This window comes from Schistocerca serialis, chromosome 3 (assembly GCF_023864345.2).
Source record: "Schistocerca serialis cubense isolate TAMUIC-IGC-003099 chromosome 3, iqSchSeri2.2, whole genome shotgun sequence".
Classification (NCBI taxonomy): Eukaryota; Metazoa; Arthropoda; class Insecta; order Orthoptera; family Acrididae; genus Schistocerca; species Schistocerca serialis.
The window spans coordinates 660,853,178-660,879,426 of NC_064640.1; the positions used below are offsets into that span (position 1 = coordinate 660,853,178).

Genomic DNA, 26,249 nt, shown 5'->3' on the forward strand with positions numbered 1-26,249 from the left:
CATTGTGATGTCAGTTGATTAACCTGTTGTTATACTAAATGTTTGATCACTAATATCTTTAACTAGGTCATGGAGGAAGTAAGTGCTAGCACTTCTTTTCCTTAATTGTTTTAGCACGCTTGGAACAATGTAAGTGAATACCAGAATGTTTACTTTCTGTGAAAGCACTTTTGTAGAGTTCAGATGAATGGTACACGATAGTAGGGCACAGTGTTTAGCTTTCATTTCATGTATTCCTAATGAAGTGAATGCAGAAATGAAAACTATTACTGTCTGACATTTACTAAAAAAGGAATACACAAATTTTTTATGTTTATTTCTTTTAGTGTGAGCTTTACAGTCACTAACTTTGGAATTAATTTAACATTTGCAATATTTGCAAGATGCTCATGTTTTGTTATCAGCAACTGGCTGAAGCCAACCCATAAAACTGCATGAACTTTCAGCAACTGAAAGCATCAAGGCAACTATATATCCAGTGATCTGATCATGACAAACAAGAACAGTCTTACTGAATTACCAAGAAAAGAATTCTAGTTTAGATACACTACACTGTTAGAGCAAGACACGGTGATCAGTTGCGTGTGTAGAGCAAGGGACTTTCCCTAGAGTTTTGATCTTGACACGTGACATTATAGCAGCTTGGACACCGAGGCTCGAAGGTGACTAATCTGTAGGTATGATGAAATAACAAGTGATTATGTGGTATCCTATAAATGTTTTCTTTCTTTCTAACAACTCTATAAACTGTAATTAAATATTTGAGTCTATCATTGCAGTGTACCTATTATTCATTATACTGTAAAGAAACTATAAAAGCTAAACTCTAAATTATCATAGTAAAAAATGTAGGTAAAAGCTAAAACCAAAATTTTGTAGCATTCAATCTTTTAAAAATGTTTGATTTAGCTACACAGCCTGTCCATCATTGTCGACATTGTTTGGCCTTAGGCACCCTCCAGACTAGGCTTGTAGACGGTTTTGTTGCCGAAGTGGGTATCTTCCCTATTCAAATTCCAATGGTACCAATTCTTGGTCTCCTATATAATCACCCTGATCATCCAGTGTATCCCATTCTTTTTGGATACTAGGGCTATCAACTTCCTAATTTCCATCCTTGGGTGTGATTACCAGCCGGAATGTCCCCCACAGCCCGCTGCCATGATCTCTGGCTCTCCTCTCTGGAAGGTGCTCCCCATGTTTTCTCACGCACCTCCCCTTCGGCGGAGCCCAAGCCACAAATTTGGACCAATCTGTTCCAAAGTCCTAAAGTCTCAGTTGCCCCTCAGCATCTTTCGGCATCTGTTACGTTCAGTTCTTCAGTAGTTCTGGATGCTACCCTCTTCTACCCTGACAGCTCTAAAACTGTGGATAAGACTGGATATGCTTTTATATCTCCTGGTGATCCGGCACGCCATTTGTTGGCAGGAATATGTAGGATTTTTGCAGCAGAGCTGATAACCATTAACAGGACCTTCCATGTTATTAAATGGGCTTCCCTTGACCGCAGTTTAATATGTAGTGACTAAATGAGAAGTCTTCAGACCATTGACCCATGATACTCTTTTGTCACCCTGTGGTGTGTGCTATTCATGACCTTTCCACTGAACTTAGTCATACTGACTGCACAGTTGTCTCTCTGAGTCCCAAGTAATGTAGGTAACCCAGGGAATGAACTGGCTCACTCTTTGGCTAGAGGAGCAGTTACTTGACCCCCATTCACCTTGCCGGCCCCAGGTGCAGGTTTGTGAGTGCAAATAAGGCCTCTCCCCACCTGGAGATGGAATGAAATCTGGTTGGCTACTGCCCCCTCTAATGAACTTTGCATTATCAGGGAGACTACCGCCGCATGCCACTCTTCATTCCATTCCTCCCAGAACGAATCCACCATTTTCTGTAGCCTCTGAATTGGTCATACCAGGCTAACCCATAGTTTTGTTTTCATAATGAGCCACCCTTACATTGTTCATGTGGAACCTTACGGACAGTAGTTCATATCATGGAGGAATAGGCCCTTCTCCTAGCCCTCCGCGCTAAGCATGGCCTTTTGAATTCTCTGACTCCGATACTGGTAGACGATTCACAGACAGTTGAAATGGGTCTCAGTTTTCTCGGTGATTGGGGTGTCTCCTGTGGAATGCTGTGTCTAGGGGACCTTTGACCCTACCTCTTTGACCAACTCACTCTTTCACCCCTCTCTTACTGTGTTTTAATTTCTTTTAGATGTGGTTTGTCTCCTTTTCTGCCACGCCCCATTTTGTATTTTAGAGGCAGCACTCTGGTGAATAGTGGGTGCTCTTTAATGCCTTGACTACACCAGGACAGGAGGGGGACGGCTATGGGTTGAACGACTCTCCCGCATGTGGAACCCCAGGGTGCCCATCTGCTGCCGCACCTACTGGTATTTGTCTCCTCTTGTTTTTGTTATTGATGGTCCAGCTGATGTTGATTATATTTTTAGCCATCTCGCTTTTACTGTTCTGGTTCTACCAACTAGAAGATATTGTTTCTCTGTAACTATCTTTGCCCTTTATTGGGCTGTCAGATGTTGGATGCGCTCTGAGGCTTTTCTCATCATATGATGAGCCCTGGGAGACCCCTCATCTGCTCAGACCTACTTATCAGCCCAATACATACACTTCTTCATAAATTCTTTCTCAACTCTGGCATCAGCATTGGCTTCAATGCCTCGATCTTACTACTCCTCTGTACCTTCATCAGTACATGTACTTTGCAGGCATCTCTAATTTTGGATGAACGACTCCTGGATCAAAGGACATTTGAACTTGCTTTTTAGCCCCTTAACCCTCAACCAACCAACCAAGCAACCAACAAATCATCAACTACATTCCATCACCTTTGTTTTAATTTTGTTGATATTCTTCTTACCTTTTTAAGATGCTATCAAATCCGTTCAACTGATTTTCCAATTTCTTTGTCATCTCTGACACAGTTGCAAATTCATTGGCAAACCTCAGCATTTTTATTTCTTCTCCTTCTTTCTGAACTTCTTGTTGGTTTGCCTCACTGCTCACTCAGCATACAGATTGAATAACAGCAGGGAGAGGCTATAACCCTGTCCCAATCCTTCCTCAACTACTGCTTCCCTTTCATGTCTGTTGACACTTCAGACTGCAGTCTCTTTCTGTACAAGTTGTAGATAACATTTAGCTCTCCCATTTTCTCACTGCTACATTCAGAACTTGGAAGAGTGTTTTCCAGTAAACACTGCCAAGACCTTTATTTACATCTACAAATAGTATAAACATATGTTTGCTTTCTTCACCCTGTCTTCTAATTTATGTCATAGGTTCAGTATTGCCTACATTTCTTCAGAAACCAAAGGATCTTTCCCAATATTCATGTTGTTATATCATCTTGGATTTCTTTGGTTAAATTCAGTATCTCATGTTATCCAAGGATATCTACTGGGCCTTGTCTTATTGCCTATTTGATCCTCTGCTGCCTTCTCTGTTTCATCTCTTGAATTTGTCCATTTGTTTCCTGTTGTATCTGTTGCCCATGTTTCAGTCAAATGTTGCCTGTTTGCCTAATGCTCCCTTTGAAACTCGACAACCTATGCTTCTGACAATTTATCTAGGTTCTCAATTTGTTACCTTTCTGCAATTTCTTCAGTTTTAATGTGCAATTGATAACTAATGAATTATGATCTGAATCTACATCTGCCCCATGATTGTTTAGCAGTATAGCAACCTGCTAAAATATGATAGAGATGAGTGGCGAACGTGATTTACTTAAGTTGTTGAGGTGTAGGGCATCTTCGGAACTGATTTTTGTTCCCTGTGTGAAACTGGGTCACATATGAATGTTGATCATAGTGTGTTGTACACTAAAAATTGAAATGATACTTTTTTAAACTAATAATCAGTGAATTATACAGTATGTATGTACATAAATACATACATACATAGTGCATGACTTGTGAAATTTTAAAAACTTACAAAGAAATATTCAACAAATGAGGATCACTCAAGAAGATCCACCACAAAAGTTTTTGCCAGTTATTTAGTAATTAACTTTTGAGAACATTTTCTGTATGATTCCTCAAATAGCAAATGGTTTTTTTTCTTTTTTTTATATATATATGTTGAGTTTTAAACCTTTTATTGCAGAAATAGTTTATGATGAGAAAGCAATGAATTGTCAAATAAAAGCTAGTAAGAGCCATCTGACAATGGATTTTTTAAAAATCTGTAATTGGTGATGGCTAAATGTAAATAAACTGTTTATGCCCTGGTTGGTTCCTATGTTTAAGCTATAATACCTATAATTCTACTACACCCACATTTCTCAAGATGTCTGTTTTCGGCCAGATAATGACTGTCTCCCCATATTCTCACCCATATATTGATGTTAAAGTTGACCTGATATTCATGGTCATGGGAGATATGATGTGGTGGGTGTTGGGCATATTGAAGATACCCTCAAATGTGGATACGGCTTCATCGGAGCATCTAAAAATGTTTATGAAGTTGTCATTGGCTTCCTGTTGTTCTTCGAGATATTTACAAAACTGCAACTGCAGTGGTCTTCAGGACATTGGTTTAGAATTAACAAACAATAATGGGGCTATAGCTAGCCCGGGGATAACGTCTGTTCAGTTTTAGTTGCAGAGAACCTCTGTCAGAAGTGAATTTGAGACAATGAACACTTTTTTTTCTGCAGTATATTGGCCAGATTACGTAGGTGCATATTCAGAAGCAGTAACTCCAGTCCTTTTATCAGATCTATCACAGTCCAAACGCCTGTTAACCTATTCAATATTTGTGTATACCATACAACTGATTAGACTGTTTCATGAGGAACACAAGGTGAAAGTACAGCACAAGAAGTACTTTGCTCAGAACTAATCCCCATGTGGAAATACTACTTTTGCCCAAGTGGGCTGTTCTCCCTAACATGCATCAATGCCCTTCTATACTGAATTTAGTGATATTCCTACATACAGAGTTACATATATAAATTTTGAGTTTTTAAATTGAAATTTGTGTAACAACCCACTCCGTGATAAATATGATGAGATAAAATTTTTCAGAACACTTTCAGAAAAAGATTCCAGTTACACTGTTTCCATAGCAGAAAAAGACTTTTTTTTTAGATTTCCAGATGTTTAACTTCTACAACAACTGTAATGAGGGTATGACAGAAATTGGGTTTGAATGTAGTAAATGAAGCATCATGAAACAGTAACTTAAATAGTGTGATTCACGGGATTAAAGGAAAGTACCTAGGATAATTCAATAGCTGAGGATAAGAAAATCTGGGATGACAGTGAGCAGTGCGTGTTGTAGCTACCCTCATATAACTGTATACTTTACCTACATCAACAATTGTAAGCCTGTAATGAATTCCCATAATCTGGTAAAATGTATTTGTTAAAAGTGCCAGACAAACTCCATCTAACAATATCTTCATGTGGCTGAAGGACAGAGTCAAAGATATTATTGTGTTGATATAAATATTAGTTATTTTACATTATGTCTTTCATATATTGGATTCCACAGACTAACATTGCACATTAGGTAGTAAACATTCATACGTACAAGGAAGTGCTGGAAAGTAATGAGTCAGAATTTTTTGTGTGCAAAGTCTTAAAGCTATTTAAATAAAACAAGTGTTGTTAACATTCTTCATCTTTGTTTTTCATGTCTACACATTTATTTCTCAAAATAGTCACCCTGACTAAAAACACATTTCTCCCGACAAGAGATCAGTTTGCCAGTATCATCACAGTAGAATGTTTGCTTTTGTTGTTGGAGCCACAGCTTCACCTCTGCTTGCACGCTTCACCATTACCAAAGTAAAATTCTCGAAGGTGTTCTTTAAGTTTTGGATACATTTGAAAATCCGGTGGGGCCAAGTTGAGACTGTATAGATGTTAGTGAACTCAAGGCACTGGGTTGTTGCCGATGTCGCAGCATTCGTGTGGGGTCTGGCATTGTCATGCTAAAGGAGAGGCTGCTCCATGTATGGACCTACTCTTAAAATAAGAACCCCCAATTACAGCACGCTGTTTCTCACGTACAAGCATAATTGTGTTATGCACTACAATGTTACACGCTTCAATTCGGAGCCCTCTAGCACAAGCAGCCTGCAAAATATGTAGACATGAAGAGTAAAGATGTAGAATGGTAGTAACATTAGTTTTATTTAAAAAGCCGTAAGGGTTTTCACATAAAAAATTCAGAGGTGTTACTTTTCGGCACGCCCTAATACTTAGTTGTAAGAACATTGGTTAAACCAAGGGGCATACCTGGAACAGTTTTTCGAGTTTAGACCCACTATCGTTGGGTTTCTAAGCAAAAAAGGAAAGCAAGAACAAAAATTAGAACATCCAGAGTGGATTGCAGATCTCTCACTTTCAGTGGGCTGGCTGCACTATTTTGTGTGCAGTAGGAAGTGATCAATTTGTAATGTAGTTCGCATTTTAAAGACTAATTCTTTTACATTAGAACTATCCAAGAGTTCTACATTGTTTTCCTTGAGAAGAGTTTCCACATCTCCCTAATGAGGTTGACAAACATGATACGATGTTTCAATCAGCATGTGTGTGCGAGAGGCTTTTTTGGATTGTGGAACTAATTCGGCCATGAATACATGACAATGCAAGTGACAAAAACCTGCAAAATTGTCTATGTCTTCGTGTATGCCAACAGTTTGTACCAGATATAAATAATATTATGTCTTCAGTGCTCCAAAAATAAATAATACAGAAAACTGTTTTGTTTATGATTTTTGTTGTTATGAAGTACAAAACTGAGCTGCCTACAATACATTTAGTGTTCCTTGCATTATTGCATTGCCATCTAAAAGTGTTGCATTCAGTTTACTCCTCTGCCCCCCTCAGAGAGCATGGCTGTGATAGTGGGAGAAGTGTGCAGTCAGGTGACAGAACTCCACAAGTTAGTGAGAGCATTGCACATGTGACTGTCCCTGATGTAACCTAGCATCCAGCACCATTTTCAGTCATTTCAATGCTTTGCTGTTGATGCTCTCATTGTGTGGCACCTGTTCTTGTAGCAATTCCAGGAACATTAATATTTTCACTTGTACTGTCAAACATTTTTGGCAGAATCAATATTTTTTACGAGATTGTTGCTGTGTTCTTACAATATTTGCAAAAAATTCATGTTACTCATTTGCAAGATAGCAAGCAAATGAGCTCCATAGCAGTAGCTAGCACTGTCTCCACTAGCCATTGGGCCGACACTACCTGCTCCGAAAACTTATTGCTCAGATGCAGCTGCCAAGGGCTGCTCGAAGGTCAAAATGAAACTAATTGAATATGAAGTTCTGTATGCTTTAACTGCAATCCCTTCTCGGAAATTTATTTGCAATCCCAAATCTTCCTTCGCCCTTTCTGGTCACACCTCTAATGAAAATGTTAATAAATAAAATACATAGTGCAGTATTTTGATTTATTTGCAGTGCAGGCAATGTAAAAACTTAAAAGGGGGGAAAAGTTTGTGTGTAAGGACTCAACCCCATGACCCATGGATTACTGTTCTGTACTGTCTCCGCTGCACCAACCACTGCCTGAAAACTACACCAACATAAACAGCTTGTGCTTCGCACGACATGTGCCAAAAATGACACATTTTCTAAATGCTTGGCCATCTGGAGCTGACACTTCTGTCACTTTTGTTTCTGACTCATAAATATGGATGAAATGAGTGGTCTCCTTGAAAGTAATATTTAGTTATGTAGTATGCATATGATTTAAAGGGTAGATTTTGACTGCCTTTTTAAATAAATGTATTTTAGTTGTCTTTCTCTTCTCATTGGGAAAACATTATGCAATTTTAATCTCTGGTAGAAAAGCTTTTTTTCCACAAATGATAGCTGTATGGACTCATTTTGTGCAGTGATACTATCCGTATTCTTAAATATTGCCTTACAGTCGGCCATGACTTTTACTTATTGATTTTATGACCCTCTTTTGTAGGTTGAAAACAGTGTCCACATTTTGTGCATTCAGTCTCCAGAAAAGGATCTCATAGCTAAGAATTGTGTGTTCAGAGGAATAATACAAGGTGATTATAATTAAACTTTGAAACTGCTGTAGAAATAACACCACTGATGGGGTCAAATTGCAACGGAATATTATCGGAGAAGGGGGAAAAGTATGGCAGCAGAAAAATAAATAGTTACAAAATGTAGCAATAGATTGTGCTGTAAGCATCATAATTTAATAGTGTTGGACTACAAATGACAAATGAATCATACAACAATGCCTACGGTGTACGTTAGACATTAAACATGCTGTACTACTCAGTGTGCATGGGTGTACAGATGTGATACTGTTAGTTATGTAAGCCCAGCCACTACGGTAAGGTCATATCACATCAGATGGGGAAGATTGGTTTTTAATTATCCTGAGGCCAAACACCGCATAAAAAGCTTCATTCAGAATCGAATCGGATTAATAATTTCATTGTGACTGGTGCAAAACATGTTCAGTATGCTGTCCAGCATTTTCTGCAACAAGCTGAAATCGAGAAACAGCATGTTCCACAACTCTGATTGAAGTGTTTCTGGGGTCACGTTCAGAACATGTTGCTCAATGCATGCCTTCATTTCAGCTAAGTTTGGTGTTGGAACACTGTACACATCATCTTTCAGATAGCCCCACAGCCAGTCACATGGATTAAGATCAGATGATCGGGACAGCCAGGCTGTAGGGAAATGGCAGCTGATAATTCTAGCATTTCCGAAATGGCGCTTCAGCAGCTGCTTAACTGGATTTACAGTGTGCAGAGGTGCACCATCTTGCATAAAAATGATCACATCCATGCTGTTGGAGAGGTGGAATGACCTGGTTGCGCAAAAGATACTCATAGCGTTTACCAGTAACAGTACAGGTAACAGGACCGGAAGCACCTGTCTCTTCGAAAACATATGGCCCTATGATAAATGATGCTGTAAACCTGCACCACACAGTGATGTTTTCAGGGTGAAGTGGTACTGGTTGATTTGCGTGTGGGTTTTCCGTTGCCCATATTCGACAATTCTGTGTATTGACATATCCTGAGAGATGGAAGTGGACTTTGTCTGTCCACAAAATCTTCCACAGCCACGCTTCCATGCGAGCAAGAAATTCTAAAGCAAAGGTCTGTCTTCCTGACAGATCAACAAGAAGCAAGTTGTGCACATGGGTGATTTTGAATAGATGCCAAAGGAGGTTGTTTCGTAGAATTTTATGCACTGTGCTCATGGGTATGCCCAATGTTCGGGCAATTCTCCATGCACTACACTTTTGCACACCACCATTTGTCCCCTCCTTCATTACTGTGGCCGCTGCTCCCACTGACGTCGAGTCAATTTGTTTCCTCCCTCTACCAGGTTGCACTCCAAAATAACTTTTTTTTTTTTTTAAATTTCCGAATCATTTTCTCCAGACCCATGGCAGTCATTGGACCAACGCCTTTTTTCAAACCCTTCAGTGTCCGGAACATCTGCAGAGTGATGTATGCACAGTCATCATTCTTGTAATACAGCTTTACAAGCAGAGCGTGATCGTGCATTGAGAGAGTCATGACAAATATCGCAGACGTGCAAAGGAGGAAAAGCCATGTACCCAGCATGTTTATACCAACTTCAGTGGGTTGTGCACATGACAGGTGTTTTCATTTATATATTCTGACACATACAGCATCATCTATTGATCAAGTTTCACACTGGTTTTTTTTTTTTTTTTTTTTTTTTCTGCAATATATTTCCTCCCTTCTCCGATAATATTCCATTGCAATTTGACGGAATTCTGTCCAGTGGTATTCTTTCTGCAGCGGTTTGAAAGTTTAACTTTAATTATAATCACCCTATCTGTCACCACAAGACGCTGGCTGTTGCACAGTGATAGTAGAATGCTGAGGACTAACATGCTGGTAATACTGTTTTTGTCGCTAACTTCATGTGTACATTCCGTATCAGTTGAAACCTTTTTGTGTGTGTTGCACAGTCCATATAGATTTGTCATTTATGTTTAATATGACAGCTGTTATCCCTCATCAACCTGAAATTCATGCTATTTGTTTTCTTTAAATTCAGTGATAATTACAAGCCGCTCAGTTATAAACATTCTTCAGGGTTTCAATTGATACCTCAACTAGGAGAGCAGTCACCAGTAGTGTTTTTCTCCATATCTTAGATTGTCTGGAAAGCCTTAGATATATATTAAGAACATAATTGGCTCCAATATACTCCCCTGAGGAGTACCTGTATTAATGTTTCTGGTGTGGTAATTGTTTCACTGCCGATCGACGACAAAGGCTGGAATTGTTTCACTGCCCATTGACGACAAAGGCTGGAATTTGCATGGCAGTACTGTAACTGGATGTCCACTGAATTGTGACAGGTGGCATGTTCAAATGATCTCATTTTATCTTCTAGCTAGCTGATGGTTGCTGGTGTATATGGCATGAAACATCTGAAAGAAAGCACCCCGCAACAATTATTGGAAGGATCCAGGCCAGAGGAGGAAGTGCTGAGGTCTGGGAAAGGTTTTTTTGTGGCATTCCCTGGGTGATATAGTCAGTCTCAAATGAACAATATATCAACACAAGTATGCATCTATCCTTTGAGACCATGTCTGCCCCTTTTTGCTGTTTGTTTTTGCTTGGCACGATGGCATCTACCAGCAAGACAACACAATGTTTTGCACAGCTCACTGTGTGTGTGTGTGTGTGTGTGTGTGTGTGTGTGTGTGTGTGTGTGTTTTCAAAGAGACCAGGATGCGTGTGTACTGTACTCCCTAGCCACCAAAATCTCTGGATTTAAACCCAATCAAGAATCTGTGGGTCATCTTGATTGGGATGTTTGTGTCATGGATCCTCAGTTGAGGAACTTCGTGCACCTGACCACGTCAGCATGGCTCCACATCCTTGTCAGTACCTTTCAGAATCTCTCTTCCTGCAAGTCTTGCAGCTGCCCATGCTGGAAAAGGTAGTTATTCAGGCTTTTGACAGGTGGTCACATTAATGTGAGTGGGCAGGGTAGCTAATAGCAGAACCAGATGTGGACCTTGGAAATGTAAACTAAGTTGTATCTGCCTTCTCACTGTCACTTATATCTTCTACAATATCCTTGTAATAGAAACTATGATGTTATAATGATGGAAAGTACAAGAATCCAGCTGTATCCTACAGTCGTCTTGCTTTGTCAGTATGATGTAAATCAAACATTGATAAGTTGTGTGTTAATCTAATATTCATACTATCCTTAAATGAGAATGTCTTCACCCTTGCTATTTTTAAATGTTTTTGACAATATCACAAATCTTTTTCAGGTTATTCCACTTGGGGACTTCGCCCACACTTGCCAAGATGACATAGTTTGCAAATCAGATATTGAAGATGTACCATATTTTAATGCACCAATATATTTGGAGAACAAGGAGCAAATTGGTAAAATTGATGAAATATTTGGCAGTATTCGTGATTATTATGTATCCATAAAAGTTACAGAAGGGATTAATGCTCACTCTTTCAAGAAAGGTCATAAGGTAAGGAGAGCAGATTTCTTGGCTTTGTTTGCACTATATTCTCTCTCTCTCTCTCTCTCTCTCTCTCTCTCTCTCTCTCTCTCTCTTATTCCTTATAATGATGTTGCTTTGGCATATTACCATAATCAAAGATGTTACTTACTAATCAAAAAATAATTAAGTTCGTTTTCTTAATAGTTCAAATTCTATCGTGATTTTATGAAGTTTTATATTTAATGTAAAACTGCATGACAATTTTTTCATGACACTTTGAAAAATATGTGGCATTAAAAGGATAAAGAGTGGCTTTGAGTTATGGTGGGAGAAATAAGCTTGGTGTCACTAATGTCGTGAACTGATAAGGAAGTGCAAAGTAGTTACTATGCAACCCTTCACCAAAGCTTTTTGAGTGTTGAGGCACACATAGCAGAATTGTTAACTGAGCAGAAACCACTCCCTAAATGGCAAAAATACGTTAACGTTATGTCTTACTGCCTCTAATAGGCAGTATGTTCCTCAGTCAAAAACATTAAAAAAATGTAGCAATTACCATTTAACATCCGATGTTTTTTTGGAGTGAATATTGTAAACAACTTGCAAATTTTTACCAATAGTTGTGGGTGCACCTGTGCAAAATAATTCTGTCACCTACACAGTTGTTTGCTGAACAAGGAGCCACTGGTGTCAGCTCTCATGTTTCCCAAAAATCCCTGATGATGTTTGACCATTAACTGAAACAAAACTTGATAGTGGCATGTTCAGTTTTCGTACGGGGATGGAGCCCACGAACAGTAAACATTTATGCCTCCCTAGAAGTGAACTCAAACTGAAGAAAATTTCACCCTGACAACTTCTTGTTCACAGTATCCATTTTGATTAAGAAAGAATGCTGCTACTAAAACCTGTAAAAGTAATGACATGAAATTATGTGGCATACTAGTGTACATTTACAGTGTGTGTGAGGTTGAGTACCTTTGTATGCTACCTTGTTTGTTGATTATCATTTGATAATGAGGCAGTAAGTTCTAATTGCATGCATTTTTTACTGTCTTGTGATTTTTTTTGTAAATGATTAGAATGATTCTAATTTGGCTTTTTATCTTCCATTTGTTTTTACCATAAAACTAGGGTTGTTTCCTATCCTACTGCCGTTCTTGAAAATAGAACAAACTTTTTCTACATACAAGATACGCAGGAAATGAGATGAAATATCAGTTTTTGCGTACACCTGTTTTCTGGGGAGGGTTTTACAAAACTGAAAAAAAGTAGAAACCTGTTTTAAGTGCATTCCATGATCTGGCTTCCGTGAGAAAAGGGTTCATCACCAGCAAACTCATTTGCCAATTTTCTAGGCACTGAATGAAATAGCCATGATTCCTGTTTTTCCCAAACTGCCTATGTGGCATTTAGATTATGAGTACATGGCGATAGATGTTTAGTGTGCTGTCAAGACATGACTGAAGGAGCTTAAAGTAAAGTTCTTTTATAAAGGTAATCAATCCTGAATGTTCTGATCGGGTGATGTTGTAATAATAATAATAATAATAATAATAGTTGTAAACATTCAGCATACAAATTTACTTCATTTAGGACACCCAATTAATGACAAAGGAAATGAGAAGACATTTTCCATGACTGTTTCAATGAGTTGATTCGTGAGAGCAGATTTTTCTTTCAACAAACATAATTTTGTGTTTATTTTGTTATGCTGTGCTCAGAATATAGTGATTCATCTAAAGCACAATTGTTTAGTGAGTCATCTAAACCACATTTTTTTTTTTAAATGTGCAATCAGTGTTCTATACATTTGGAAACAGTATAGGTTATCAATTCTGTGGCTTTTGCACTGACATGGAGTGTCAAAAATTCCAATGACCCTGAAGGTAAGATTGTTCTTAAATGAGTGCAGCATCTATTTTTGTCTTTGTGCGTGGTTGGAAAATACTTCTTACGCCTTGTCTGCTACCTATTTAGCTAGCTGTGGCCCTGTGAGAAACAGGGAGTGTAATAGAAGAAACATCTCAAAATCCAAATGGTCCTTATCAGAAATTGTTGTAGCTTTATGTATCAGCATATTTAAAACCTCCATTTTGTGACCTGGTTGGGGAAAGCTTTACACACTGAGAAATAAGTCAGTGTATGTTGCCTTGAGGTATACAGAATGGGCAGCTGCGCATCTGATGTATGGTTTACTAAAACATCCAAAAATGGCAACTTTCCTTCTGTTTCCAACTCGACAGTGAATTGAGTGTTAATGTGCATGCTGCTAATATGAATGAAATACTGCTGAAGAACTATAATGTGTTACCAGATCATAAATATGTCATCAATATAATGATAAAATGAAGATGAATAAAAGTGTGTCAGAATCAGCCTTTTAAAGGGCAAAACTTTTTTTTTAAAAAAAGGGAGTGCATTGAAACGTAATTTGTTAGATTATTTATCATATGAGCACAAAAATTATTTAAGATTTGAAAAATATTGTAGTACTATTACTATTAGTTTTTATGTTCAGCAAAATATCAACCACAGTCCATTCTGTGGAAGTGCTGCATTTGTGGTTCATGATTTAAGCACTTTGTGATAAGGATTTTTATTAAAATAGCAGTAAATAGAAGAAACCAAATCTTTGTTTTCATCTTTTGCTATTGCATACACATACATAAAATGCATACAAAATATACATACATAAAATCATATATCGTATTTGTTCTGTTGTGTAGTTCTGCTGGTGGAAGGGCTCAAAGCATTGTCTGCACAAAACTACATTGCAAATAATGCATGCTAACTTTCTACATGTAGGTTCGCTTCATGTGCTGCAAATGCACACCACTTTGATGTACCGGCTGTAGACGTACACTCAGTCACATTACTGAACTGCATCCCATGGACTCCTGTAGTCCATTTATGAAATTTTGATCTACTAATTGCTATTTTTGGGCTGGATGTTGGCCCCTTTTTGATTTTGAGCAGAAATTTCTAGTTAGTTCATTGGCTAGAATATTTCTAAATTGTATACATGACAAAGGTGTAGTATTCCCAGCGAGAAAGTTAATGTCTTTATAAAGTGTACATACATTTGCTGTTGCTGCCACAGTGAAGTAATTGGAAATTTTCATCCATCCGCTCCTAGACATGCAAGAGAAAATGGTGAATGCTGCTGGTCAAATTTATCCACCCCTCCCATGTAGCTGCTGTATTCTGCAATTGATGTAGGACAAGAAACACATTCTTTTTTTCCCCTTTCTTGTTTTGTCTGCTTACAAACATTGTTTCCTCTGGATTATGCATATTACTACAAAGTATAACACGTTTCTTTCCTGTCTCTCCACTTGGAAAGAGAAATGTCACTTGCCATAGCAAATCTAACTCCCCAAGTTTCAAATTTTTATCTGCTGTTGCTATTTCTTTTGGAAAAAAATTTTTGTGAGTAAAATGGTTCCACATCCCATTCATAGCAGTTTGACAAAAGTGGTAAATTAGCAAAAAACTATCAAAAAACAAACAGTATCCTCCATTGTGAAAAGATGTAGAGAAGGTGAAAGAATAACATATTTTCCAAGTGGTACACTATCAGCTTTAGTTTTTCTTTAATAAATTTGAGTGTTAACATATAACATATAAAAACACTCCATATTATAAACATTATGAAACCCCATTTTATAGGTTTAAGCGGCATGTATGGCTTCAAAGAACTTCATCCCTTGGAAGCCACCATGCTTTTGTCAGTTGATAAATATCTGCTGGGATTGAAGAATTACCATGAAAACTTTATTCAAATGCAGTAGCAGAAGTCTTACATTGTATAATCTGACATAGATTCATTTCTTTTTCGCGTGTTACTGTTGCCATTTAAATGAACGTGCCTCAGGATTTTCAATAACCTTCTCAGAGTCATCACATAAGCAATTCTAGAAACTTGGAAGTTGGTGTCTGATGACCAGTAAAGACTACTACTAGCTAGGCTATGAAAATCCATTACTGCTAGCATCTCTAATAAAGCTTTCAGCACTTTTTTTAGGTTTAGTGAAGTTCCACCCTATGATGCACACTCATGTGATTCTAAAACCATCATATCAAGAAATTCCTCTGCGAAAAATTGCAAGAAAGTGTCTAGAGGATAATGCAAATTCACAGGAACTCCTGGACTGAATGCTAGGAAAAATGTTTTGAGTGTTATATTGACATGGATTCATTCCCTGCTTAGAAAACTTCAGACGATACAGCAAAACTACAGCCATATATTAGAAATTTCAGAATCTGATTCTGAACTAGAAATATGTACCAATACTTCATTGTTTGACTGAACTTTGTCAAAACTCAGTTGTGTTTGGTGGTCACTGGTGTGCCTCTGGAAGATCCCAGTAGAGCATCCTCCACATATGAATTTCCTCGTTGCTCAGACTTGGAACTGATGTCATGGAACACATCTTCCAAGAGAAGCTGTTCTATCTCAGAAGGGCTAAGACCTGTTTTTCCCCACGACATTATTACCTAAATAGTAAACAAATATTATTTATACACTGAGGTGACAAAAGTCATGGGATACCTCCAGATATCATGTCGGACCTTCTTTTGCTGGCGTAGTGCAGCAATTCAGCATAGTGTGCAGAAATACTGAGCCAGACTGTCTCTTTAGCCATCCACAGTTGTGAAAGTGTTGCCAGTGCAGAATTTTGTGCACAAACTTACCTCTAGATTATGTCCCATAACTGTTTTATGGGATTCGTGTCGGGTGACAGAGGTGGTCAAGTCATTCGCTTGAATTGTCCAGAAAGTTCTAACAAATCGTGAACAGCTGTGGCCTGGTAACAATTCCATCATAGTTTGGGAACGTGAAGTCATGAATGGTTGCAAATGGTTTCCAAGTAGCCGAACATAACCATTTACAGTCAGTGATAGTTTCAGTTGGACCAGATAACCCAATCCGTTCTGTGTAAACATACTCACACCATTATGGAACCACCACCAGCTTACACAGTGTCTTGTTGACAGCCTGGGTCCTTGGCTTCATGGGGTCTGTACCACACTCAAATCTTACCGTCAGGTTTTACCAACTGAAATTGGAACTCATCTGACCAGACGATCCCATATGGTCAGGGGCCCAGAAGAGGCACTGCAGGTTATGCCTTGCTGTTCTGCAAGGGACTTTGCAGAACTGTCCTAAAACATATATTCATCATATCTCCCACATTGATTTCTGCAGTTATTTCACACAGTGTTACTTGTCTGTTTGCAGTGACAACCCTATGCAAACACTACTGCTCTCGGTCATTGAGTGAAGGCCATTGGCCACTGTGTTGTCCATGGTGAGAAATAATAGCTGAAATTTGGTATTCTCTGCATGCCTTTGACACTGTGGATCTCGGAATATTGAAATCCCTAACAATTTCCGAAATGGAATGCCCCATGCTTCTAGCTTCAACAATCATGTTCAAAGTCTGCTAATTGTTGTCATGTGGCCACAATCACATCAGAAACCTTTTCCGATGACTCACGTGAGTACAAATGACAGCTCCGCCAATGCACTGCCCTTCTATATCCTGTGTACGCGATACTAGCACCATCTGTGTATGTGCATATTGCTGTCCTATGACTTTGGTCACCTCAGTGCATCACAATGTTGCAATGGTTATACAAGCATGTAAAAATATGATACAGAAGCAAGAATGGCGATTAAAACTATTTACTGAATTCAATAATAAAATTTTGAAACTATTTGCTAGAAGTGTCAAGTAAATACTGAAGTACCATACCTCATTTCACAGTGATTAACAGTAAATACAGTTTAACTGGAGGCAGATTATTGTTAATTATCTATACTTCACTACAATATAATAAAGTGATTTAATTTTATAAATATAAAGACCTACAAGCAAAATTGGGACACAATCAGTGAACTGAAAACTGAGACTGCTTCGAAGCTACTTTATCAGCCACAAAGTACAAGTGATAGTATCGGTTGGCAAAACATTGTAAGCTCATTAAGGTTGCTTTGTTGGCCACAGGCTGTTCCCGTGCAGGAATTTATAAAAAGTTTTCCAGATGATGCCAGAATGACATGTTAACTGATAATAGACTGATTGTTGCGCATTGTGTGAGGTCATCACAGCAGCAGTTATGTTAATCAGTTGCTGATGATGAAGACAGTTGAGATTATCATCAAAAGCTGGAGTTCTTACTTTGACACTGCAAGATGAACAAAACCTATTTTATACAAATATGTTGTCATGAAACACTTTTGTTTCCATTTTTCTTCTTGGTCCAGATCAGGATGCCTGAATCATTGAAATAAGTCTGTAGACTCTTTGCATGGACAGTTTTTCATACTTTGCAATTAATTTTAGTTTGTAATAATTATATCAGCACAAGTGTACGTGAAATACTGTTGTGTTGCGGTGTTGTCTAATATTCTATTAATTTAAAGGAATTTCATTCCTGTAATGGGATGGCATATTTTTAAAGCATTCCCACAGGGAATAGGAGTTTACCAGGATGAATTCCTTCAGCCAGGTTTTAAAATGTAGTTTTCTCATTAACTAAATTCAATTCTTGTAAGTACTTACTGAAAATGCACATAACAGGCTGCTGCACACTTTCAACAGCTGATTTTAAGGGACCAATGACTGAACTGCAGCCAGCCATGCATTTTGTAGCCTTGAATTTAAACTTGTGTGCTAACCTAACCACAACCTCATGATGTGCAATGTATCCGAAAAACGGTGATCAACATTTTGCGGCAGAACTAAAATCACGATCACTTTGTTTATGACGTTAAGGGTTAACCTGTATGAGCTAACTCAAGATAGAAATATTTCAGTTGCAGCACTAAAAGCAAACTGTAATTTCTCACTGTTACTGGCTACACAGGCTGCTGTGTTACCAACTGATGAGCAGTCCTGGTTGTCTCTTGGTTGCAGATTATAAGTGACACAACCAGATTCCACACAAAAAATGAATGATAGGAAGAAAGTCAGAACAAATAGAATGGTCAATATAGTGATGAAAATAATATGGCAGAGTATTGCTAATAAAAAAAATTACAATTAATTGAATAAAAATAATAGTGTGTTCTGATTAGATTTACAGAAATAAAAGAAATTCTTTGCATTTAATGAGATTCAAATGTATGACCTTCCACATGTCAGCTTTATCGCTAACCACTGCACTACGCCATTACACTGTGGGAGGTTGTTGCATTTGTGATTATGGTGCCAGTCACAATGATTAATTCCAGCCTTCAAAAATTTGGCTTCATACTATGTGCTGTGAAGCCTGTAAAATGTAGTTACTCTCTGTGATTATAATTACTGTATATGTGACGGTGGATCATGTCTTATGCAGAAGAATTAAGAAGTGGTTGGTTACTGTTGTGTATGAAACATCAGCATCTGTGTGTGTGGAGGGGATAATCTTGTGTGATGAAATACGAAATAATAGGGCCAGACCCAGGATTCGGAATCCAGACGCGTCAAGAAAGAAAGATGTACAAGGAATTGGAAGTGAACTGACTAATTGTGGCAATTTGGCAACAGCGAATGGTTCGGGCGTGATGTTGAGTGCTCTGATAGGAGGAAACCAGCTACAATGTGTGGAATGTCAGCTATCAGACTATAATAAGTATTTCCTTTATTCGTGTATACCCTGGATAGATGCTATTGTCTCTCATAAATAGATTCATGTTATTCTGCTGTTTCTCAAACAGATTCATGTTGTCAACCGCAGTTGTCATAAGCTAGTGTATGTACTGGGATGTCAATGTAAGAATCCAGAGCTTACTAAATAGAGATCCAGGTGAATTTTATGAGTTAATTCTGTGCATGATTCAGTTGTCTCCCAGCTACCCTCAGTGTCACAAATCTGTGTTTACCTTAACTAAGCGTACTCCCATTGCAGGAGAGTGGAATATCATTACAGATTTTATTGCAATTATGCCACTAAACAGTAGCCATAAGCCACGAGTCGTTTCTCTGGAGAACATTGGTTTGCTGTATAATTTGGTTCCTAACCTGAATGTGTAACATTTTCACTTGGATTAGTCATTAACTAAACAGCGTCTGGTTATCTACTACAGTTTAAATCAAGACAGGAATGATCATGTGACAATTTTGAAACCAAAATAAACTTTGCACATGATTAGGATTACAGAATTATACATGATCTCTGACTGTGATAGTTCAGTATTGTATGAAGCCTCCACATTGTGAAATAGAGCTTCAACCTTTCTTGGCTTGGGACTGGGATATGTTTCTGAAAAATTTCCTTCCAATCAGTTTGATGAGACTGGGGGTCAATGAGGAACAAGTTCCTGACAAACAATATTCAAAATGTAATTAATGACTGAAGTAAAAGTTACAACTCATTGTGTAGTTGACACACTGGCTGGTTGATAGGCATGCAATCAGGGACCAAAACATTGCTAAGCTTTTGCACAATGTTCTCAAACAGAGTTGACTACACATGTAAGGGCAATAAAAAGTTTTCATTTGAGAGTATTGCTGCAGCATATAAGAACATAGTGCAACTCCAATGCGGGTATATAAGCTCCAACATGTAGGCAAGGGAGTAGTGTGGTGTTCATGTCTTTCCAACTTGCAAGCAGTAAATATGGAATCGTGAACTGTGGGAATGTTACTACCAAAGTGTTAAAGCAGGATGAACGTGCTGTTAGTCTTTTCTTGGCTGCCAAAGGACAAAAACTGATAGACATCCATCGGAGGATGACGAATGTGTATGAGGCACCATGTATGTTTTAAACCACTGTTGTGGGTGGGGTTCGGCTGCTTCATGATTACACACGTCCCCATATTGTAGATGTTGTAATACAGAAGTTACACTACCTGAAGTGGGTGACAACATGAGCACGCGCCTTATAGTTCTCATTTCTCCCCATGCAATTATCATGTATTCAGTTCTTTAAAAAAGGTGTTGAAAGGTCGACAGTTCCTGTCAGTTGAGGATGTGCAGCAAGCAGTTATGGACTTCTTCACACAGTCGGACACATTGTTTTACCATACGTGTATCTTCAACCTTGTTTTTTGATGCGATGATCGCCTTAATGCTCTCGGTGATTTTGGCTTATTGACATACTGATTCTGGACTCAGATTTGAATGGAAACTATTTATTGCCCCTTATGTAACCTGTCACCACCTCCCCAACCCACTTCTAACATGTGACACATGTGTACAGTTTTAATAATAATAACAATAAAATATATACAATGCTTTAATATAATAGCAATAAATTGTTTAAATTTCTTAAAAATCCAAAATATTTCAGTGTATTGTTATTAATTTGCTTGCTGCAATAAACAGTAAATTGCTGTAACATAGTGTCCAAGAAATTGCAATTCAGAAAAATACAGTCTATGAAAAGGATACATATGAAAATTTGAGATTTACTTGTGTCACACAATTAATTTAAAATTTACAGTAGCAACTCACTCAGAACTTTGATATCATAATTTATGCAATATACAATCAAAGTGTGTATTCACGGCTATAATTATTTCAGTAAGCACTTCACTTTCACATTTTCTTATGTGGGTACCTCACCACTTGATATTTAAGTCTGTGAGAACAGATAAATGGTTGATAAGGTTTAAGAGAAACCATAAGAGGCAAATTTTTAGAAATTGTTTTACAATTTATGGTAAAGTGATAAGTATCACATTCATAATAATGACCCACTACTTATAATTCAGTATGTGAACACACAGTGCTGTTGCCGCATTCACTTGTACAGACCATGGGAGTCTACACTCACATGTGCATTTCAGCTATATAGGTGCTTAGTGGAGATGAACCGTGTTTGGGTACTAGTCAATTATTACTGAGAACACTGGGATTCCATCACAAATTGCGCTTCTTGATTTTCACTGAGAAGCTGTTTGAGAGTTAACAAATGCAGAAAGGTATTTGTAGCAGAAATAAGTGTTGTATCATATATGAATACTGTAAACAGTGCTTTGCCTGGAAATCAAAATCTGGCAGCAGCATATGAAGTGTCAGAAAGTTCAGACAATCCAGGCAAAGGACTGAAGAGCAAATGGTTGCAAGGAGTACCTATTTCTTGGAACAATGCGGCCTATGGTAAAACGACTATGTAATAGTTTCTGATTTCCATCTGTTTTTGTTGCAATCTCCAGTCTGAAGACTGGTTTTATTCAACTATCCATGCTATCCTATCCTGCATAAGCATCTGTCTTTATCTCTGCATAACTTTCACAACCTACATCCATTTAACCTGCTTACTGCAGTGTAATGTTGGGTCTCCATCTACAATTTTTACCTCATAGAGTTCCCTCCATTAACAAATCGACAATTTGTTGGTCACTCAGGATTTCCTAAGTACCTTGCATTTGATGGTAGCACATTTCACTTTCATAAATGCTTTTCTTCATACTGCCAGTCAGCATTTTATATTCACTCTACTTTGTGACCATTTTCAGTCTTTTGCTGCCAAAATAGCAAAACTCATTTACTGCTTTCAGTGTGTAAATTTTTTGAGGTTTCCAATGTGATTATGACTGCACAATGGGAATTAACAGACACCGAATGCAGAATGGTAGTTGGAGCTAGATGCATGGAACACTCCATTTTGGAAATCGCCACATATCCATTAGTACATTGTAGCGAAATTTGACACTAATGGGTTGTGACAGCAGACCCCTGATGCGAATGCCTTTGGTAACAGCGCAATATCGCCTGCAGTGCCTCTCTTAGGTTCATGACCATATCGGTTGGACCTTAGATGACCAGAAAACCATGATGTGATTGGATGCGTCCTGATTTCAATTGGTAAGAGCTGATGGTAGGGTTAGTGTGTGGCACAGATCCCATGAAGCCATAGACCCATTTTGTCAACAAGTCACTGTACAAGCTGGTGGTGATTCCAAAATGGTTCGGGCTGTGTTAATGTGGAATGCACTGAGTCTTAAGGTCCAACTGAATCGATCATTGAGTGGAAATGATTATGTTCAGCTACTTGTAGACCACTTACAGCAAACAACGATGGAATTTTTATGGATGACAGTGTGCCATGTCAGTGGGCCACAATTGTTCATGATTAGTTTCAAGAACATTCTGGATTATTCAAGTGAATGATTTGATCACCCAGGTTACTCCTCATGAATCTCATTGAACATTTATAGGACATAGTCGAGAGGTCAGTTCATGCAAAAAATCCTGCACAGGCAATAATTTTGCTATTATGGAAGGCTATAGAGGCAGCATGGCTCAATATTTCTCCTGGTGGCTTCAAACAACTTGTTGAGTCCATGCCGAGTTGCTGCACTACACCAGGCAGGAGGTGGTCCGACACGATATTAATAGGTATTCTGTGACTTTCGTCATCTCAGTGTATAACATCTTTTCAAGAAACTTCATTACACTTAGTTGATCTTCCAAGTAATTTGCTGTCTGTGACAGAGCTACAATTTCATTTATAAACAAAAAAGTTTTAATTTTTTCTTCTTAAATGTTAATTTCCTTTCCGAATTTCTCTTTGATTTTCTGTACTTCTTGCTCATTGTGTAGATTAAATAACATCGGAGATAGACTACAACCCTTTCCAACTCCTGCTTCCCTTGTGTCCCCTTAGATGCTAAAAAGTCCTTCATTTGCTGCATTTTTGTATTTTCTTCTTCTGTCACCTAAATTCGATTTCACGTGTGTTATGCAAGGATTTCAACTGGACCTTGTAAGTTTTGCTTATTTGATCCTCTGTGGCATTCGCCACATCTCTCAAAGCTACGAAGTTTTTGTACTGAAAACTCTGTATGCATCTGACAGAAGTCTATTCTTCCTCTCATCACACTTACTGGATCTCACAATATCTAACGTGTATTTCTCTTTTGAAGTTCTCTAACCTACCTACACAATTAAGGAAATAACATTCCATGTTCCATTCAGTAGAATGCGAGCTTTGTTTCTCTTGATGACGTCCAATTGATTAGACCTGCTTGGAGGTGTGAATGGGGGACTATTTTACCTTCAAAATATATTACTCAAGAGGATGTTATCATTAAGCTATACAGTAGAGCTGTAGGTCCTCAATACATTCAGCAGCTCTAGTTTCCCTTAGCTTTCAGCCAATTGCAGCACCAAAAAGCACAGCCATGTCGGCCAATGTTAAAAAGCCAGTTCAGTCAATCATCCAGTCTGTTGCCTCTGAAGGTACTGAAAATGCTACTGCTCCTCTTCAGGAACCACGTATTAGTCTCGCCTCTTGACAGATATCTCTTTGATGCTCTTGTACCTACCATAAGATAGAAATTGCTGAAGCAGTCGGGTCATTCTGCAAGCTTCAAGAGTTTCACAGATTTCTATTTATTAAATAATAAAAATCCCACATAATATGGAGAATATCTTTCCATTCAAAACTACTCTCCACACTAAGTTAATAATTCCAGTAAATTGCTTTGCAAAATTGTTTATCCTTAATGTAAATATTTTGTCATCTTGTCTCTTGAATCTTTCATTCGGTTTTGTCAAAGTATTGCAGTGGATGCAACTTCCGTTGAAAATGATGGGCATTATTTTTCACTTCTCCAGTGAAAAGTATTGGACTTTGCATAAAATTTTGTTTTCTGTGTTTGTCTACAGTTCTACATTGACCCAGCAAAGCTGCTTCCTTTGCGAAGGTTCCTGCCACAACCTCCAGGTGCTCCTAATCCTAGGGGAGGTAGAGGTGGCAGCAGAGGAGGCCGAGGTGGAAGAGGAAGTGGACGCGGTGGTTTTGGAGGTCGTGGTGGTTTTGGAGGACGTGGTGGAGGTCGTGGAGGTGGAGGTGGTGGTGGTCGTGGTTGGGGTGGAGGTGGTGGACGTGGAGGGGGTGGATGGGGTGGAGGTGGTGGACGTGGAGGGGGTGGTTGGGGTGGAGGTGGTGGTCGTGGCGGGGGTGGTCGTGGGGGAGGTGGTTGGGGTCGTTAAGATTCTGTGTCTTTGACAAAGGAAACCCTTTTACAAATGTGATTAACTGGAGACCATAAAGAATTCTCATATAAAATGGACTTATAAATCATCTTTCCATTAACCATCAAAATGTGGACTTTACTGACCTATATCTTCAAAAAAAGAAAAGGTAATCAGTTGTGGAACTGAAGATATTCTACATTGAAACGCTGCTTATTGTGAAAACTGATAATTAAATATTTTAATTACATGTTAAACAAGTGTGTACTTTTTTTCTGTGGCCATTTTGTGTTACCTTTCATGCAAGGTACCTTTGTGATAAGAGCTAATACTTATTGCTAGGAAACTTTTGTATTCTTTATTTATATCATCTGTGTCTGTATCCCAAAGGTTAATAAGAGAAATAGGTCTCTATAAGATGGAGGATTTCACTGTTGCAAAAATCTAACTTGCACACTGGATTCCACACGTCATCGGAGAAGTATTTCTGCCACAAAAATTCAGTAGATAAATACTGAGAACAAAAACATAGGTGTCTGTCAGACAAAAGGAAACAGATGTTGATAAATTAACATAAACAGTCATGTTGTTACTTAGCAGTGGTTAAGTGTAACTCAGTCCCTGAAGTGAAAAGCTAGAAGTGGTGAAAACTAATAAGCAGCTGTTGTATTATTGTAAATTGTTTGGATGAAATTTCAGCGTACTGTGTAGGATACAGCGTAACAATAGACATGCCCTGGATTGTGATGCCTAGTGAAGTGTTGAGAACATCGAACTAACACCCTTCTCACTCTGTTTTCTAGTATATGTATGAGAATGGCCAGTGATTTTGTTTTGTTAACTGATCCAGTTGTGAAATGAATTTACTCATTCTAATCACTTTCACCTCATAACTTGCATTGAAACTTACTGTATGTTAGTATGTGTTCTGCTGTAAGTTTTATGACATATTATGGAGATGTTGAGGCACAGACAGGCACAACAAAAAGACTGCTAAACAAGTAGCTTTTGGCCAAAAGGCCTTCTTCTAAAGTAGGCAAAACAGACACAAATTCATACAAGCACAACTCTCATACATGTGACTACAATCTCTGGCCACCGAGGCTGGACTTGGCAGTGAGAGACAATGGTCATGTGTGTGAGACTTATTCATATTGTAATTTTCCCCTTGTACTGTAACATTTTTGAGACACCAATATACCTGTTAACTATATGGTCCATAGTGCAGGTAGTTTCAGAAAGTTGATTTCATTGCTTTATTCCTCCCTTGTGAGAATTTATTGGCTCTTACACCTGATGGAGCCAACCAGCACTGGCTTCAGTACAAAATGGTTGTAAATTATAATTCTCATTTTTAATGCTATACGATGAACTAGTAGAATTCCATTTTATTTTGTAATTTATTTTCCCTTCTATGGTTCTGTGCAGATCAAGGTAGCCACCATGAGCAGCAGGCCTACAGATAAAAACCAGCCCTATGCACCTAGAAGTGCAAAGAATAAAGCAAAATATTAAATGGAAAAAAACTATTACATCAAAAAACGTGAGCCCTTTGTGTTATGAATGATGTTACTGATTCTAAAGCAATTGAAGCAGAAAATATAGAAGTTATGCCTCATTGTATAGATGATGGCAGTAGACCCATTATAACATACAGCATTTATAAGGATCTGCAACTCTTCCCAATGTTGCCAAATTTTCTAAAAATGATTCTGTAACTCATACAGATAGCAAGTCTTCCCATCCCAGCCATGTTACGTCCAATCAAAGAGAAGTTAAAAAGCATGGCAAGCTGTCTAGCCCCTGAGACATCTTCAGGCCAAAGAGAGATGGA

The 26,249-nt window shown here is 38.2% G+C and overlaps 1 protein-coding gene across 2 annotated transcripts in view; it reads left to right on the plus strand.

Annotated features, from left to right (window-relative positions):
- Positions 1 to 24,647, plus strand: part of LOC126470540 (probable H/ACA ribonucleoprotein complex subunit 1) — a 72,861-nt gene extending 48,214 nt beyond the window's left edge. For both annotated transcript variants that reach the window (XM_050098470.1, XM_050098471.1), the window contains exons 4-5: positions 11,306 to 11,521; positions 24,107 to 24,647. In XM_050098470.1, coding sequence (XP_049954427.1) covers positions 11,306 to 11,521; positions 24,107 to 24,433 — 543 coding nt within the window. In that variant the 3' untranslated portion in view covers positions 24,434 to 24,647. The remainder of the gene's footprint in view (positions 1 to 11,305; positions 11,522 to 24,106) is intronic.
- Positions 24,648 to 26,249: the final 1,602 nt, after the last annotated feature.